Source organism: Bos grunniens, chromosome X (assembly GCF_055505025.1).
Source record: "Bos grunniens cultivar Pamir isolate PY7600 chromosome X, Bosgru_T2T1.0, whole genome shotgun sequence".
Taxonomy (NCBI): domain Eukaryota; kingdom Metazoa; phylum Chordata; class Mammalia; order Artiodactyla; family Bovidae; genus Bos; species Bos grunniens.
This window is the reverse complement of record NC_141194.1, coordinates 5,162,702-5,176,445: the sequence shown is the minus strand read 5'-3', so window position 1 is coordinate 5,176,445 and position 13,744 is coordinate 5,162,702. Positions and strand designations below refer to the sequence as shown.

Below are 13,744 nucleotides of genomic sequence, written 5' to 3'. Positions count from 1 at the left end.
ATGTGAGAGTTGGACCATAAGAAAAGCTCTGAGTGTCAAAGAATGGATGCTTTTGAACTGTGGTGTTGGAGAAGACTCTTGAGAGTCCCTTGGCCTGCAAGAGCTCCAACCAGTCCATCCTAAAGGAGATCAGTCCTGGGTGTTCATTGGAAAGACTAATGCTGAAGCTGAAGCTGAAACTCCAATACTTTGGCCACCTGATGCAAAGAGCTGACTAATTGGAAGAGACCCTGATGCTGGGAAAGATTGAAGGTGGGAGGAGAAGGGGGCAGCAGAGGATGAGCTGGTTGGATGGCCTCACCGACTCGATGGACATGAGTTTGAGTAAGCTCTGGGAGTTGGTGATGGACAGGGAGGCCTGGAGTGCTGCAGTCCATGGGGTCACAAAGGGTCGGACACGACTGAGCAACTGAACTGAACTGATTGACTTCTGTGACTGCTGACCATTATGATGATGCGATTGTTGTTCTCCGTGTTTGGTTCTGTCGACTAGTACATGCTTGTGATTATCCCTCACGCATACAAAACTGAACACATGTCCCGCACTGTTTTAACTCAAAGTACTGCCAGTTCTGTCCCCAGGAGTCTGTTCATATTTTTGGACGGTGGCTAGAAAAATAAAATTATGAAGTTGCGTTTTGATTGCCATCTGCCTAGCTCTAGAAATAGTAGCTGAATACCCTCACAGAAGACCACCAGCCATGACGGGAGAATCAGATTGCTCCATTGGAAATAAAAACAAGTGCTGTACGAGCCATAAATACAGATAGACAGATGGAAAGTTTAGCATAGAGCAAAAATGCACCTCACCTACTACCTTCGCTCCCATTATCTTGTGCTTCCCGAACAGTTGTTTATGGCAGAACAGGCATGAAAAAACAGGAAGAGACAAACTTGTATTTATGGCTTGGGAAAATGTAGAAAACTGAATACAGAATGATACCAAGCAGAGGTAATGGCAGGGTACTGAATTACTGCATGTAGATAATTCACATGGTTGGATGGCATCACCAACTCAATGGACACGAGTTTCAGCAAACTCCGGGAGATAGTGAAGAGCAGGGAAGCCTGGTGTGCTGCAGTCCCTGGGGTCACAAAGAATTGGACACGACCAAGGGACTGAACAATTACCGTTAGTTGCGTACTGGTAATGCCTTTTGATTGTGATGGCATTTTCATAAATGTGGTATCTTCATACTCCTGGTGAATCTGCTAATGTAAAGCTTGGTCCACATTTTGCACACTTCCTGTTTCCTTTTACCTTTTCTAACACCAGATAATCTGTGACAATGTTCGCAACAATATTATATTTCTGAAACTTTGCAGAGAAAAAGTCGAGTATTTTTACATTCCCCTTTTGCATGCAAAATCACTTCCAAACTGTTACTATGTGGGCTGAAGTATTTCCCTGTCAAGGTTATTTGGAAGATAAGAGGAGTTTCTGAGCCTCTCAACACATGACATGTGACTTTCAGGTGAGTTTAGTTCCTCACTTAGTGAGGGAGTTCCTTCACTCGAGCCAGAAGACTTATTAAGAATAAAACAAAACATACAGCAAAACCTCTGAAACTATCGAGCCACAAATTTTGCAGTGGGTGGCTGCCTTCTACAACATGGATTCTGAGTGTTTCAGAACCTTCACATCTCTGGCAGTAAAGCTTACTTGAAAATGTGTGTGGTATTTTCATTGCAAATGGTATAGACACATAGTAAAAAATGTGTATGTACATTTAAAAACACAAGAAAAATTATTCAAGTCATCCCCCATATCCATATATTAAGAATAGTCATTACTATCTGTTTGGCATATGATTATTTCTTTGAGAGTAAAAATATAGATGCAAAAAGTACATCATTTTTTTTTTAAGTACAAAGAGAGATTTGGTTCATACTTTCTATGAGAATATTCCCCATTCAGTAGCAAATGAAAGAAATAATTCTTTAAGTCTTTTTTTTAATTGAAGATAGTTAATTTACAATGTTGCATTAATTTCTCTTGTACAGGAAAATGATTCACTTATACATCTATATATTTTCCATATTATTTCCCACTATACTTTACCAAAGGATATTGATTATAGTTCTCTGTGTTGTACAGTTGGACCTTCTTAGTTATCTGTTCTATAGATAATAGTTCACATATGCTAACTCCAAATTCCCAATTCATCCATCCCCTCCCCACTCCCCCCAGCAACCACCAGCCTGTTCCCCATGAGTCTGTTTCCATATCATTGATAAGTTCATTTGGGTCATATTGTAGATTCCACATATAAGTGATAATCATGTGACATCTTTCTCTTTCTGACTTACTGCATTTAGTATGATAATCTCCAGGTCCATCCATGTGGATACAAAGGGCATGGTTTCATTCTTTTTCTTGGCTCAGTAGTATTCCATTGTGATATACATACCGCATCTTCTTCATCCGTTCATTTGCTGGTGGACATTGAGGTTATTTCCGCGTCTTGGCTATTGGAAATAGTGCTGATGTGAACCTTGGGGGGCATGGATCTTTTTCACATTATGGTTTTCTCTGGGTCTGTGCCCACGAGTGGGACTGCAAGATCATAAAGTAGTTCTGGTTTTAGTTTTTTTCCTGAGAAACTGTTATCCTGTTTTCCAAAGTGACTGCACCAACTTACATTCCACCAACACTGTAGGAGGGTTCCCTTTTCTCTACACTCTTTCCAGCATTTGTTATTTGTAGATTTTTTTTTTTTTTTTTTTTATGATAGCCATTCTGCCTGGTGTGAGGTACTACAACTGGTACCTTACTGTAGATTTGATGATTTGCATTTCTTTAATAAATAGCGGTATTGAGCACCTTTTCATATGCCTATTGGCCATCAGTTTGTCTCCTTTGAACAAATGTCTATTTCAGTCTTCTAATGGGTCCGTGGGTAAAGACTCTGCCTGCAGTGCGGAAGACCTGGGTTTGATCCCTGGGTCAGGAAGATCCCCTGGAGGAGAGCATGACAACATACTACAATATTCTTGCCTGGAGAATCCCCATGGACCGAGGAGCCTGGTGGGCTGCAGTCCATGGGGTCACAAAGAGTAAGACACGACCGAGTAAGCACACAGCACAACCATTTTTCAATTGGGTTGTTTTGTTGTTGTTGCTAAAGAAATAATTCTCTTGAATTAGTGCCTTTAACTTGCCCTTGTTGAAGAACATGCTCACTCATCGGGTCATTTCCTACTCATAGTCCCTTAGATTCTCTTTGCATCCATCTTTGAACACTGCAAGTATTTCCGTAGGAGAAATCACCTCAGGAAGGATTGCTGGCCCAAAGGGAATGCACAGTTGAAACTCTGAAGGGTTCTAGGCAAACTCCCCTGCAGAGAAGGCTGTACTAAGACACACTCTCTTAAGAGCTTCTGAGAACATTTTTCTCCCCACTTTTATCCACAATGGACAGTATCAATCTTTTCAAATTTTGGTGATCTAGAAGGCAAAAATAAATGAGAACCATACCTTGTCTTGATGGGAGAACATATTAATCTTCAAGTGAGTTTGTTTTATCATATTAAAGATGCACATTGTCCACATTCAGAAACTTATAAGCCAGGGCTTCCCCACCTCCGGGGTCTAACGCCTGATGATCTGAGATAGAGCTGATGTGAAAAACCTCTGCTCCAGGGTTTAAAAGGGGTGGGTATTGGGGGAAAGACTTGCACTGCCTCTTTGTTTTCCCTGCTTTCACATCTGAGAGAGTTTTCTCCAAGATGACCTCCAGGTAGGCATTTGGTGTGGCCCGGGTTCAGATTGTCCTTCCTTTTCTCTCTCTTAGAAACTCACCCTGCCTGCAAAGAGAGGCTGACTCCTAGCTCCTCCTCGGCTGCATCCAGGCACGTGAGGGCCACCCCCTTCTGCTTCACTTTGTTCTGTGAAAGACGTCACGAGGACTGGTGAGTTTTCACGTGTCCAGCTTCAGGACTGCTGAGTTTTCACGTGTCCAGCTTCAGCAGCTGTGTTTGTAACGTCCCCTGCTGGCTCCACTTTTCCCAGAGGTGGACTCTAAAGTTTAAATGGGGTCGGGGTGCTGGGGGGCGGGGGTGGGAAGATTCTTCCAGGCTAAGTCATCTTCAGATGCACAAGACATCCTGCAATTCAGACTTTATGCGGATCTCCTGTCTGCGCTTTAGCATGTATCTCTTGTTCTCTTAATGACTGTCACCCCTGATCCTGAAAATGTTTGAGTCAGAAATTGTGCTTGTACATGATTAATCTCATTTGTAAGATTTCACAGTATTGAATTTCTTTGTACTCCAAAGGTAGCCAACTGGAGGAAAGTTTCTTATTGGGCTGGCCAAAAAGTTCATTTCTATTTTTCCCATACCATCTTATGGAAAAATGCCAAACAAAGTTCCTGTCCCACCCAATATATTGATTCAGATTGTGTAGATATGACCAAAAATTATAAGCATGATGTGATATTTGAATTAATATTGCAAATTTTAGATATATTGGTATTAATAAAGGGACTTCCCAGGTGGCGCTACTGGTAAAGAGCCTGCCTGCTGATGCAGGAGACATTAAGAGACCCAGGATCAATCCCTGGGTTGGGAAGATCCCCTGGAGAAGGACATGGCAACCCACTCCAGTACTCTTGCCTGGAGCATCCCATGGACAGAGGAGCCTGGCGGGCTATAGTCCACGCGGTCACAAAGAGTGGAAACAGCTGAAGTGGCTAAGCACACAAAAGCACTATTAATAAAATGGAGATCACAAAGAAAACTTTTTACACGACGAAGGGCATTTGCCAGTTTCCCAAAATTCACCTTAAAATATGAAGACAAACTTTTGATAAAGACGTTAAATTTCTGTGTAAACCAATGTTTCTCGTGCAGCTAGCTTAGCTCACTGTTAAGTCTGCTATGCATTCTACGTAATTCTAAACCATTTCTATCATTCAGGGAAAGCCATGTATGTGTGTCATATTTGCACAAATAGTAGGCTCTGTCAATGTGTTTTTCACTATGAATGCGTGTGATACAAATAATCAGCCTAACAATTTAGTATTTGTTCAGGGTTCTTCTAAAATTTACTCACAGAAAGCTGTGGACAGAATTAGAAAGCAGTTCAGTTCAGTTCAGTTCATTTCAGTCGCTCAGTCGTGTCTGACTCTTTGCGACCCTATGAATCGCAGCATGCCAGGCCTCCCCGTCCATCACCAACTCCCGGAGTTCACCCAGACTCACGTCCATCGAGTCAGTGATGCCATCCAGCTATCTCATCCTCTGTCGTCCCCTTCTCCTCCTGCCCCCAATCCCTCCCAGCATCAGAGTCTTTTCCAATGAGTCAACTCTTCGCATGAGGTGGCCAAAGTATTGGAGTTTCAGCTTTAGCATCATTCCTTCCAAAGAAATCCCAGGGCTGATCTCCTTCAGAATGGACTGGTTGGATCTCCTTGCAGTCCAAGGGACTCTCAAGAGTCTTCTCCAACACCACAGTTCAAAAGCATCAATTCTTCAGTGCTCAGCCTTCTTCACAGTCCAACTCTCACATCCATACATGACCACAGGAAAAACCATAGTCTTGACTAGACGAACCTTTGTTGGCAAAGTAATGTCTCTGCTTTTGAGTATGCTATCTAGGTTGGTCATAACTTTCCTTCCAAGGAGTAAGTGTCTTTTAATTTCATGGCTGCAGTCACCATCTGCAGAGCCATGTCCAAAAAGAGGATAAATCCAGCTTCTCTGCTAATTTAAATCTTACTTGAAGTGTAGGTAGGAGCTGAAGAGGTGTGTTTGTGCTAAGTCACTTAAGTCGGGTCCGACTCTTTGCAACCCCATGGACTGTAGCCCCACCAGTCTCCTCTGTCTGTGGGATTCTCCAGGCAAGGATACTAGAGTGGTTTGCCATGGTCTCCTTCAGGGGATCTTCCCCACCCTAGGATTGAACCTGCGTCTCTTATGTCTCCTGCATTAGCAGATGGGTTCCTTACCACGAGTGCCACCTGGGAAGAAATGCAACAAAGATGTTCATCAAACATGCCATTATTCATTTATTCTCTACACGTTGATTCCATGCCAGGGTTTATCATCCACTCACTGAACAATGAACATATATAGTGAATGGATTCGGTATACAGTCAGTGTGTCATGAATGGATGATAAACATGGAAACGTGCGGAATACTTTTGGGATGCACAGGGGAAGACGTCTGGGATGATTCCAAATTTTCCATTAAAATAAAAGAAGCCAGCTCACTGCCTTCAGGGCACGTTAATGACGTCAGCATAGAAGCAAGGTGAATTCTCTCACGGATGACCATTTTTCCATCTCTTGCTCTTGATATCCGCTTCAGGACTGTCCTCCCCTGTAGCTGCAGGTTGATGCTTAGAAGTTTCATCCTTTATTTTAAACGAGGGGCATCCTTTTCCTTTCTTTCCCCTTGAGCCAGCTGTTCCTGGTCTGACCTTAAGACTTGCAGTTGTTACTCTTTGTCTGCTGGCTCCCACTACTGTAAAATCTGTGAAGGTTTAAAATAGACCAACAAACAAGTGCATTTCTTTTTTTTTTTTCTTCTTCTTCTTCTAAGAATGAAGTATATCTTTATTTTCCCTACTGGAGTATAATTGGTTGACAATGCTGTGTTGGTTTCTGCCATACAACAGCATCCATCAGCTCTAAGTAGACATAGATCCACTCCCTGTTAAGCCTCCCTCTCCTCCCCAGTCCCACCCCTCTGGGTCATCACAGAGCCCCGAGCTGAGCTCCCTGTGCTATCCGGCAGCTGCCCACTAGCTGTCTGCTTTACACCTGGTGTTGTGTATATCAGTGCTATTCTCTCAGTCCAGCCCACCCTCTTGTTCCGCACTGTGTCCACATTCTCTACGTCTGCATCTCTATTCCGGCCCTGCAAACAGGTGCATCAGTACCTCATTTCTCGATTCCGTACATATGTGTGAACATACAAGTGTTTCTCTTTCGGACTTCAGTTCAGTTCAGTCACTCAGTCGTGTCTGACTTTTTGTGACCCCATGGACCCCAGCACGCCAGGCTTCCCTGTCCGTCACCAACTCCCGGAGTTTACCCAAACTCATGTCCATCAAGTTGGTGATGCCATCCAACCATCTCATCCTCTGTTGTCCCCTTCTCCTCCCGCCCTCAATCTTTCCCAGCATCAGGGTCTCTTCCAATGAGTCAGTTCTTTGCATCATGTGCCCAAAGGATTGGAGTTTCAGCTTCACCGTCAGTCCTTCCAGTGAACACTCAGGACTGATCTCCTTTAGGATGGACTGGTTGGATATCCTTGCAGTCCAAGGGACTCTCAAGAGTCCTCTCTGACACCACAGTTCAAAAGCATCCATTCTTCGGCACTCAGCTTTGTTTATAGTCCAACTCTCACATCCATACATGACTACTGGAAAAACCATAGCCTTGACTAGACAGACGTTTGTTGGCAAAGTAATGTCTCTGCTTTTTAATATGCTGTCTAGGTTGGTCATAAGTATTCTTCCAAGGAGTAAGGGTCTTTTAATTTCATGGCTACATTCACCATCTGCAGTGATTTTGGCCCCCCCCACCAAAATAAAGTCTGCCACTGTTTCCACTGTTTCCCCACCTTTCTGACTTACTTCCCTGCATAGCTAGGCTCTCGGTTCTTCCCCTTCTGTTCAGCTGGCATTTTTTAAATGAGTATTTCTATTTATTCATTGGCTGTGCAGTGTCTCAGTTGCAGCAAGTGAGATCTTTGATCTCCATTGTGACTTGTGGGATCTAGATCCCTGACAGGGACTGACCCTGGGCAGCCCCCTGCATTGGGAGGATGGAGTCTTAGCTGCTGGAGCACCAGGGACGTCCCAGTGCAAAGCTTTCTCCTCCTCAGCCTGCAATTCCAGTTTGTCTGAGAGCCTTACTTCTGCCCATGCTAACTAAGAGCTGACACACACACGCTCGGTTCCCGTCTTTGCATCTGATCATTTTCCCTCCTGATGGAGGAAGACAGCTGTGAGACCGCGATTTGCTTCCTCTGAGCCTCTGACTCCTTTCTCCAGGTCTGCTCTATTATAAAAGCTCTTCTCTATGGAGGCTTCTCTTTTCTCCCTGATACCCCTCTTGGGAATTTTTTGAGCAGCCGGTTTGCTTGGCTCTTAATGAGGTTAATGCCTAATGAACCCTGGTAAGAGTGACACAGAACTGTGATGACAGTTTCATACATCGAGGAATCTGTATGTGCTAGAAGGGTTTTCAAAATAAAAAAGAAGAGTTTCAACATAAGGATGGTTCAGTCCATGCATCATATTCACTGTGTCCTAGGGTGTGTCCTGAGCTGGCCTGTCTGGCCTGAGGTCTGTCTGGCCTGAGTCCCTGGGCATAAAGTGACATCACTGGTTCCTGAACACGGCAGAGAGGGCACCACTGTTATACTGGGTTGGCCACAAAGTTTGGGTTTTTCTGTAAGATGTTATGGAAACACTTGGAACGAACTTTTTTGCCAACGCAATATTTCAGGATGATAAATCTGAAATCACAGAGCGGGAGTGAGGAAAACCTTAAGGAAATAATTGTATTAGTTCAGTTCGGTTCAGTTGCTCATTCGTGTCCAACTCTTTGCGACCCCAAGGACTGCAGCACGCCAGACCTCCCTGTCCATCACCAACTCTGGGAGCTTGCTCAAGCTCACGTCCATCAAGTCGGTGATGCCATCCAACCATCTCATCCTCTGTCGTCCCCTCCTCCTCCTGCGCTCAATCTTTCCCAGCATCAGGGTCTTTTCCAGTGAGTCAGGTCTTTGCATCAGGTGTCCAAAGGGTTGGAGTTTCAGCTTCAGCATCAGTCCTTCCAATGAACACCCAGGACTGATCTCCTTTAGGATGGACTGGTTGGATCTCCTTGCAGGCCAAGGGGCTCTCAGGAGTCTTCTCCAACACACAGTTCAAAAGCATCAATTCTAAAGCAAACAATTGTACAGATGACTATAGTTCTGTGACAGGATTTGAAGGTCTGAATTAAAGTAATGAGGAGAACACATATACACTTAATGCCCTTTTAAGGTCTTCTTAAGAGCATCACAGAGTGGTAGTGGCCCTCTGAATCTATCAGCAGAGGAATCGACAAAGATGATGGTGAGGGGATGAAAATGGAATATTACTCGGTCATAAAAAATGAAATTAAGGCATCTGCAGCAACATGGACAGACCCAGAGATGATAATACCAAGTGAGGTAGGTCAGCCCTCCCTCCCACAGAACCAAATGGTGTGTGATGTCACTTACACGTGGAATTTTAAAAAACGGTGCAAGTGAGCTTTCTTACAAAACAAACTCAGAGCTAGGAAACAGACTTTTGATTACCAAAGAGGAAAGAGGGAGGGAAGGATAAATTAGAGGATTTGGGGATTAACAAATACACACTACACCTGAAGCTAACACAGCATTGTCAGTCAAGCACGTGCGTGTCTGTATGCACTCAGTCATGTCCGGCTCTCTGTGGCCCCATGGACTGTAGCCCACCACGCTCCTCTGTCCATGGGATTCTCCAGCCAAGAATACTGGAGTGGGTTGCCGTTTCCTCCTCCAGGGGATCTTCCGGAACCACGGATAGAACCCACGTCTCCTGCATTGGCAGGCAGATTCTTTTTCACAGAGGTACATTGGAAGAGCCAAATCAGGTGTACTCCAATATAAAAAAAATGTTTTAAGTGCAAAGAAAAGAACCTATGGAATTGCCAGACCAGTCATTCTGGGGAGAAGCCAAACCTCAGGTGAGTCATGGAGTTTTCAAGCTGCCTTGGTTCAGTGACGATGGGCTTAACCACACATTTGGGATCAGGTTTGAGGGTGGAGGGCAGGGCTCCCCGAGGTCTAGAGTCTCATAAGAGACTCTCTATCTCTATGGTGGAGTCTAAGGTAAAGAAGGCTTCCCAAGTGGCTCAGTGGTAGAGAACCCACCTGCAACGCAGGAGACCCCAGTTCTATTCCTGGGATGGGAAGACCCCCTGGAGAAGGGATAGGGTATCCACTCCAGTATTCCTGGGCTTCCCTTGTGACTTAGTTGGTAAAGAATCTGCCTGCAATGCAGGAAACCTGGGTTCCATCCCTGGGTTGAGAAGATCCCCTGGAGAAGGGAATGGCTACCCACTCCAGTATTCTGGCCTGGAGAATCCCATGGACTGTGTAGTCCGTGGGGTTGCAAAAGAGTCAGACACGACTGAGTGACTTTCACTTTCACAGTATCTGATATGTTTCTTGCATATAATGGCTAGTTGGGTTTTCAGCCCAATTAGAGAATAGGGTTGGCAAAAGTGAAAGGATTTCTATTATTTTTAAAATTCTCCCATCCATAAAATTCCATTTAATACAAAGTTGAATAATCTGCTTAGATTTAAGCTTATTGTTAACGAAATCACATCATCTTTGATCCACTCAAATTGTGATCAGATTTATTTTTATCTCCATTTATTCAAGGAGTATTTATCAAAGCTGATAAGCTCTGAGTAGGATTAGCAACTTGAAGAAGATCCCTGTTCTCAGGAGAAGGTAGGAAGGTTTCAGATGATAAAAGGAGAGAAAAGGAAAACAATTCTCCCTAAGAGCAGAAAGAAACAATGTCCATCAATAAAGGAATGGATAAAGAAGATATGGTACATGTATCAAGTGGAGTATTACTCCCCCTGGAGGAGGAAATGGCAACCCATTCCAGTATTCTTGCCTGGAGAATCCCACAGAGGAGCCCGGTGAACTACAGTCCACGGGGTCACAGAGGGTCGGACACAACTGAGCGACTGATGCATAAAAAATGAATGCTATGGTGCCAGCTGCATTCACACAGATGTACCTGAAGGTGATCAAACCCACTATATACTCCAAAATACTCCAAAATAAAATTAAAATTCAGGTAATTAGTCGTAGGCCCTTGGGTGTTCATCGTGGCCCTTTCCGCTGGGATCCACATCCCAGCAACACGACTTTCCCCAGCCTCTGGTTTCCCAGATAACCGGGTGGAGCATTGGGAAATGCTGCCTCTTGTGGCCACTTCCTGTAACAACAAGTTAAAACCAGGCCTGGACACTTCATGTTCAAAAGGCCCGCAGCGCTGTAAAAGACACCTGCCCTCAAGGAATGTCCTGGGGAAGAGCACCGAGAAAGAATCCCAAGTAGGGCCCATTTTCAAGCATGCCAGGTGGTGCCTGCACTGAAGAATCTGCTTGCCAGTACAGGAGTCACAGGTTTGATCCTTGGGTTGGGAAGATCCCCTGGAGGAGGATAGGCAACCCACTCCAGGATTCTTGCCTGGAGAATTCCAAGGACAGAGGAGTCTGGAGAACTACAGTCCATGGGGTAGCAAGGAGTCGGACACGACTGAGCACACACGTGCATGCATGCAAACTTAATTTGCGGTACATATCAAGAGACATACGGCTTCCTTGAGCTATTGCCAAACATTCTGGATGCGCTACTCCCTGCAAAATAGAGTTGAGTGTACTGAACCTCCAGGATATAGACTGCCGTTGACTTGTCTTCAGTTTTATTCTACGGCCAATAAAATTGGGACATTTACCTGGCACCCCAGAAAGTGTTTCTACCACCCACAAGGCTCCCTCACCTCCTCCCTTCTGCCCGAGCTCCGTCGGCCAGCACCACCTGCTCCCAGCTCCACGTCTGCATCGTCTTTGTCCTCCTAAGCTGCGTTCCCTTTCGATTTTCTTTCTTTTTTTTTTTTTGTTACTGGAGGAGAGTCTGCAAGTAGTGCTGTGTCTCAAAAAAGCACCTCATTACAGTGCTGGGTATGCATAACAGTTCTACAAGTTTCCCTCTGTCCTTTTTATATCTTTAATTACACTTTAATTCAGGAATCCATTATGTATCGTAATCAAACATCATCTTGCCTTGTGCGTCTACTCCTGTTTCTTATCTAGACTTCTAAGACGACTGGTGTATTTTTACCTGTTGTAACTGCATCCTCTCTGGTTTTCCTGGAAGAAGAGAGAGATCTCAGGGCCTTGGAGCCGGCCAGCAGAGTGAGTTGCCCAGTTAATCACAGTGATTTTCTGACAAGAGAGAAGATGGACAGACACACCTAGATTCTGATCCTCTCTTAGCTGGTAAGACGCTGATCTCCCGAAACAAAGTCTATTCGTCTCGTGAATATTAAGAGGTATTTTGAAGTTGTTATGAGGACGACAGACATGAGAAAGGATAAGAGCCCAACAGACCTGCTGTCCAGTCGCTCAATTGTGTCCGACTCTCTGCGACCCCATGGACTGCAGCACACCAGGCTTCCCTGTCCATCACCAACTCCCAGAGTTTACTCAAATTCATGTCCATGGAGTCAGGATGAGACTCTGTCACCCACCTTCTCCTCCTACCCTCAGTCTTTCCCAGCATCATATATGTATGTGTGTTTGTTTGTGCACAGTAATTCAGGAATCCATTATGTACCACAGTAAAACATCTTGCCTTGTATGTCTATGAAAATGAAAGTGAAGTCGCTCAGTCATGTCCAACTCTCTGCAACCCCATGCTACGTAGCTCACCAGGCTTCTCTGTCCATGGGATGCTCCAGGCAAGAACACTGGAGTGGGTGGCCATTTCCTTCTCCAGGGGATCTTCCCAACCCAGGGACTGAACCGTTTGAGCCACCAGGGAATCCCTTGAATGTCTATACGTATTTCAAATCTAGATTACTAAAATGACTGCTATTTTTACCTGTTTAACTCCATCCTCTCTAGAATTATATATAAATGTATATATACACACACAGACACATACATGGATGGACACCCTACTTGATACAAGTATAAAGAACATTTCAAAGAGAAAAGGGAACATCATCTTTTTCTTACATGGAAACTTTCTTACCAAAGTTAGAGACGAGAAAAGTACATTTTCCTCCTAAAAGAAAAAAATTCTTGACTTTCTCAAGTGGAGATTCCATGTTATCGTTTATTTCCTCCTGTGATATCTTGGGTGTGGGTTGTGGTTAAGTCACTCAGTCGTGTCCAACTCTTTGTGACCCCATGGACTGCAGCCCGCCAGGCTCCTCTGTCCATGGGATTCTCCAGGCAAGGATACTGGAGTGGGTTGCCATGCCTTCCTCCAAGGGATCTTCCTGACCCAGGGATCGAACCCGGGTCTCCTGCTTTGCAGGCCTATTCTTTACTGTCTGAACCACCAGGAAAAGCCCCATTATTCCAACACCAGCTGCTAAAACAGAGGCAAAGCCGGCACTTATATTTACTCAACACTGTTTTGAAGCTGAGCGTCCACCGCTACCAATAATGTCTTTTCCTATAACACGCCAGAATGAATCAATGGAGTTGTTGTGGTCATTTGTCAAACTCTCAGATCTAAATAATGATATTACATAATATGGTCCAGACAGCGTGCTAACAGGAAATAAACGTGGAGCTTTATGTTTTAAAATTGTACGAATAGTTTTGACAGGAACTAATTTTTTGAAAGCGAGAAGACTAGAGATACAGAGAGAGAAGGGGCTGCCTTACCAAGCCCCACATAAAATAATGAAATCATTGATTAAATGAGAAAATTCAATGATGCCTAAAGGAAGTCATTATCTAGGAGTCTTCCTGCCAACTTGAGACGTGCGCTTCATTTGATTAGTACTGCAAACTACAAGAAAATAAGACGGTACAAAAATGAAGCTGTTACCCTTGCATTTCAGTCCAACCATGACACGGGTGTGAGCAGGCAGTGACAACAGGGAGAACAGAGAACAGTTCCCATGAAGCTCTAGAACCTCCAGCTTGAAAAACTGGAATCACACTACATTTT

At 44.3% G+C, this 13,744-nt stretch overlaps 1 protein-coding gene across 4 annotated transcripts in view; it reads left to right on the top strand.

Moving 5' to 3' along the window:
• Nucleotides 1-12,427, top strand: part of PNPLA4 (patatin like domain 4, phospholipase and triacylglycerol lipase) — a 93,067-nt gene extending 80,640 nt beyond the window's left edge. For 3 of the 4 annotated variants that reach the window (XM_086387869.1, XM_086387835.1, XM_086387870.1), the window contains one exon: nucleotides 3,795-4,501. In XM_086387869.1, coding sequence (XP_086243995.1) covers nucleotides 3,795-3,824 — 30 coding nt within the window. In that variant the 3' untranslated portion in view covers nucleotides 3,825-4,501. Of the gene's footprint in view, nucleotides 1-3,794; nucleotides 4,502-11,868 lie in introns of those variants that run through there. The other variant, XR_015158984.1, reaches the window with a different exon arrangement.
• The last annotated feature ends 1,317 nt before the right edge of the window (nucleotides 12,428-13,744 follow it).